Raw genomic sequence first — 5,485 nt, 5'->3', positions numbered from 1 at the left:
CTAGCGAAGGACGTCATGTTAGCGACAGGGATGTTAGCGACAGGTATGTCAGGTGCGGGGTGACAGGTATGTCAGGTGATAGGTATGTCAGGTGCGGGGTGACAGGTATGTCAGGTGATAGGTATGTCAGGTGCGGGGTGACAGGTATGTCAGGTGATAGGTAATGTCAGGTGCCAGGTGACGGGTGTGTCAGGTAATAGGTGTGTCAGGTGTCAGGTATGTCAGGTGCGAGGTGACGGGTGTGTCAGGCGATAGGTATGTCAGGTGTGTCAGGTGATAGGTGTGTCAGGTGTGTCAGGTGATAGTTATGTCAGGTGCGAGGTGATAGGTGTGTCAGGTGACAGGTATGTCAGGTGCGACAGGTGTCAGTTGACAGGTATGTCAGGTGCGACAGGTGTCAGGTGACAGGTATGTCAGGTGCGAGGTGATAGGTGTGTCAGGTGATAGGTATGTCAGGTGACAGGTGTGTCAGGTGCGAGGTGATAGGTATGTCAGGTGCGGGGTGACAGGTATGTCAGGTGATAGGTAATGTCAGGTGCCAGGTGACGGGTGTGTCAAGTGATAGGTGTGTCAGGTGTCAGGTATGTCAGGTGCGAGGTGATAGGTTGACAGGTATGACAGGTGTGTCAGGTGATAGGTATGTCAGGTGACAGGTGTGTCAGGTGTCAGGTATGTCAGGTGTCAGGTGTCAGGTGAAGGTATGACAAGTGTGTCAGGTGATAGGTATGTCAGGTATGACAGGTGTGTCAGGTGATCGCCTCCTGATGCCTGGCCAACAACCTCTCCACCGTCTGTCCCGCCCCCTCCCTCCTCTGGCCAATGAGCTTCTTCAAACTGTCCCGGGCGGGCCGGAGGTGGGCGGAGCTCGTCAAAAAATACCCAGAATTCAGCTTGTAGATGGGTGTGGCCTTTTAGCAGCGTGGCCATCTGAGCTTTCAGCTGAAACACATGGATTTTATCAGGTGTCATGATGTCGTCGTTGATTCCTGATTCTGGTTAAACTGGTTTCTGAACAGTCGTTCCTGATTCTGGTTAAACTGGTTTCTAAACAGTCGTAAATGTAAATGCTCCGTACTTGTATAGCGCCTTTCTAGTCTTTTCGACCACTCAAAGCGCTTTTTACACTACATCTGCATTCACCAGTCACACACATTCATACACTGAGCCTAAGTGCTCAAACGGAAACTAACATTCACACTCATTCATACACTGGCGGAATAGCCGCCAGGGGCAAATCGGGGTTCAGTATCTTGCCCAAGGACACTTCGACACGCAACCAGGGGGAACCAGGGATCGAACGGCCGACCTTCCGATTAACAGCCGACCCGCTCTACCTCCTGAGCCACAGCCGCCCTGATTCTGGTTAACTGGTTTCTAAACAGTCGTTCCTGATTCTGGTTAAACTGGTTTCTGAACAGTCGTTCCTGATTCTGGTTAAACTGGTTTCTAAACAGTCGTTCCTGATTCTGGTTAAACTGGTTTCTTGCTGTACCTCGTCGATGCTGGTTGGACTCAGATCTGGACCTGTCTGCAGAGCTTTGATGATCTTCTGATAATGTGACGGATTATCTCCAAAGCTGATCTCCAATTGTCGCAGGAAGCGCCGGCTGCGTTCAAACGCCTGCTGCTCCTCGAACTGCAGAGTCAGGACAGAGTTACATCAACACAGAAAGACATCAGCCACCAGTCAGTCTGTGAAACACCTGAACCTTCATGCTGACATGGAGACGCATTGCTACAGGCTCCGCTATAGCTTCAAAAACGCCAAAAAGGGCGTCGGGTATAACAGCTGGTGCGCCTGACGAGCAGGCTCTTCTCGCTCCATAGGTATGTCATATAGACACGTGTCAGGATTCCCTCAGGAATCATCATGAGAGTGGGCGGGAATCACAGGCTTTAGTAGTATCTGATGCACCCAAATGAAGATTCTTGTCTGAAACCGAATATAATGCAAAACTTTCCTGAACAGCGAACAAGTACATTCACATTTTATCCATTTATTTTCCCGCTGCATAAATTAAACAGTCAAAATGAGCTTTTTCCTCAGTGTTTCCCACAGGATGTGGAGAGACTATGGTGGGGGGGTCGTGGTCACATGTGTTTCCTCCTCGCGCTAAATTCATCCAGTCCGACCCGGTTTGATAAATAATGTTGAACATGAAACTTCACAGCCTCTCTTCATACTAAAGAGACAAACTGATTACACCTGCTGTTTGTGGCTGGAATACACTAAGGTACTGAATCAATGCAGCTCTACCCACAATACATTTAAAAGTACTTTTACAACTACTTTTAAAAACGCTTCACCTTAAATATGTTTGTCCAGCAGGATTTTCTGACATTGCTGCTTGCCGGGGCTTTGGCGAGCGGCAGCAGAGATGCATTGTGGGCCAAGGTGAAGAAGCGTCTGTGTGGGGGACGAGGGGGACGGGACTTGTTGACAAAGTAGGGGTGAAGCCTAAGGTTGCATCCTGGGGGGAGGGAGGGTGGGTAACAGGTGGTGCCCTGCTGGGTCTTCTGGATGATCAGCTGACTGTTCTGCAGGTGAGAACCATCAGAGAACCAGAGTCACAACCAACAACTTGAGGGTTACTATGCTATGCTAGTACTCTAAACGTCATGTTAGCAACCCGTTAGTTAGCGACTAGCGAAGGACGTCATGTTAGCGACAGGTTAGTTAGCGACTAGCGAAGGACGTCATGTTAGCGACAGGTTAGTTAGCGACTAGCGACGGACGTCATGTTAGCGACAGGTTAGTTAGCGACTAGCGAAGGACGTCATGTTAGCAACAGACGTCATGTTAGCGACAGGTTAGTTAGCGACTAGCGAAGGACGTCATGTTAGCGACAGGTTAGTTAGCGACTAGCGACAGACGTCATGTTAGCGACAGGTTAGTTAGCGACTAGCAACAGACGTCATGTTAGCGACAGGTTAGTTAGCGACTAGCAACAGACGTCATGTTAGCGACAGTTTAGTTAGCGACTAGCAACAAACGTCATGTTAGCGACAGGTTAGTTATCAACTAGCGACGAACGTCATGTTAGCGACAGGTTAGCTGGCGACGGACGTCATGTTAGCGACAGGTTAGCTGGCGACGGACGTCATGTTAGCGACAGGTTAGCTGGCGACGGACGTCATGTTAGCGACAGGTTAGCTGGCGACGGACGTCATGTTAGCGACAGGTTAGCTGGCGACGGACGTCATGTTAGCGACAGGTTAGCTGGCGACGGACGTCATGTTAGCGACAGGTTAGTTAGCGACGGACGTCATGTTAGCGACAGGTTAGTTAGCGACGGACGTCGTGTTAGCGACAGGTTAGTTATCAACTAGTGACTGACGTCGTGTTAGCGACAGGTTAGTTATCAACTAGTGACTGACGTCGTGTTAGCGACAGGTTAGTTAGCGACGGACGTCGTGTTAGCGACAGGTTAGTTAGCGACGGACGTCGTGTTAGCGACAGGTTAGTTAGCGACGGACGTCGTGTTAGCGACAGGTTAGTTAGCGACGGACGTCATGTTAGCGACAGGTTAGTTAGCGACGGACGTCATGTTAGCGACAGGTTAGTTAGCGACGGACGTCATGTTAGCGACAGTTTAGTTAGTGACTGACGTCATGTTAGCGACAGATTAGTTAGTGACTAGCGACGGATGTCATGTTAGCGACAGGTTAGTTATAAACTAGTGACTGACGTCGTGTTAGCGACAGGTTAGTTATCAACTAGCGGCGAACGTCAAGTTAGCGACAGGTTAGTTAGCGACGAACGTCAAGTTAGCTACAGGTTAGCTGGCGACGGACGTCATGTTAGCGACAGGTTAGTTAGCGACGGACGTCATGTTAGCGACAGGTTAGCTGGCGACGGACGTCATGTTAGCGACAGGTTAGTTAGCGACGGACGTCATGTTAGCGACAGATTAGTTAGCGACAGATTAGTTAGTGACTAGCGACGGATGTCATGTTAGCGACAGGTTAGTTATCAACTAGTGACTGACGTCGTGTTAGCGACAGGTTAGTTATCAACTAGCGACGAACGTCAAGTTAGCGACAGGTTAGTTAGCGACGAACGTCAAGTTAGCGACAGGTTAGTTAGCGACAGACGTCATGTTAGTTTGCGAGTAGTGACGGTCGTAAGTGATTAGAAGCAGGTGTTAGGCTTCACACTGATCTGCATCTGAATGTGGATCTGGTTTAGTCTGTCAGACCTTGAGCCAGTTTGGCATTGTGGAGGTGTCTCTGTCCACTGGGGGGCGCTGGTCTCCTGGCTGAACCCTGCTGCAGGCGAGCGGCAGCGGGGGGACGATTCCCTGCGTCACGAACATCTGAACACATGACGAGAGGATGGGAGAGGTTTCTGAAAGGAGACTGTTACAATGTCATGACAGTGTGTAATGATGTCACAATGATGTCACCTTGATGACGTTGTTGTGTGGCGCTCTCGTGGCGCTCATTTCTCTGATGTGTTTCCTGAAGTTCCATCGAGTCTTACAGAGCAGGTAGGTGCTGATCAGCTGATCCGACTGGACCGTCCCCTCAAAGTGCTTCAAACCCAGAACGATCAACCTGCACAGAGGCATCATGGGAAATGTTACAGACACACTGAAGCGTGGCGTTGTTACATGAACTTGATGCTGAACTCCATCACGACATTCTGTCACTTTAAGGTGAACTTAGTGTGTACAGTGTGTTGTGTACACTATGTGTGTGTACAGTGAGTGTGTGTACACTATGTGTGTGTACAGTGAGTGTGTGTACACTATGTGTGTGTAAAGTGAGTGTGTGTACAGTGAGTGTGTGTACACTATGTGTGTGTACACTATGTGTGTGTACAGTGAGTGTGTGTACACTATGTGTGTGTACAGTGAGTGTACACTATATGTGTGTGTACATGTGTGTGTACACTATATGTGTGTGTACATGTGTGTGTACAGTGAGTGTGTGTACAGTGAGTGTGTGTACAGTGAGTGTACACTATGTGTGTGTACAGTGAGTGTGTGTACAGTGAGTGTGTGTACAGTGAGTGTACACTATATGTGTGTGTACAGTGAGTGTGTGTACAGTGAGTGTGTGTACAGTGAGTGTACACTATATGTGTGTGTACATGTGTGTGTACAGTGAGTGTGTGTGTACACTATGTGTGTGTACAGTGAGTGTACGTGTGTGTACACTATGTGTGTGTACACTATGTGTGTGTACAGTGAGTGTACGTGTGTGTACAGTGAGTGTACAGTGAGTGTGTGTAAAGTGAGTGTGTGTACAGTGAGTGTACACTATATGTGTGTGTACAGTGAGTGTGTGTACACTGTGTGTACAGTGAGTGTGTGTACAGTGAGTGTACAGTGAGTGTGTGTACAGTGAGTGTGTGTACAGTGAGTGTACACTATGTGTGTGTACACTATATATGTGTACACTATGTGTGTGTACAGTGAGTGTGTGTACAGTGAGTGTACACTATGTATGTGTACAGTGAGTGTGTGTACAGTGAGTGTAC

The 5,485-nt window shown here is 48.8% G+C and overlaps 1 protein-coding gene across 1 annotated transcript; it reads right to left on the bottom strand.

The window, feature by feature from the left end:
* Positions 1-681: 681 nt before the first annotated feature.
* On the bottom strand, positions 682-4,557 carry LOC123966327 (GON-4-like protein; the record flags this gene model as incomplete). The annotated part of the gene is made up of 5 exons (XM_046042508.1): positions 682-939; positions 1,493-1,636; positions 2,341-2,538; positions 4,200-4,316; positions 4,407-4,557. Coding segments are annotated over 5 exons (868 nt in total), but the record flags the coding sequence as incomplete, so codon positions are not given.
* Between the last annotated feature and the right edge of the window lie 928 nt (positions 4,558-5,485).

The sequence above is a fragment of the Micropterus dolomieu genome, unplaced genomic scaffold (genome assembly GCF_021292245.1).
Source record: "Micropterus dolomieu isolate WLL.071019.BEF.003 ecotype Adirondacks unplaced genomic scaffold, ASM2129224v1 contig_13175, whole genome shotgun sequence".
NCBI classification, from domain to species: Eukaryota; Metazoa; Chordata; class Actinopteri; order Centrarchiformes; family Centrarchidae; genus Micropterus; species Micropterus dolomieu.
This window is presented reverse-complemented; position numbering and strand designations above follow the sequence as displayed.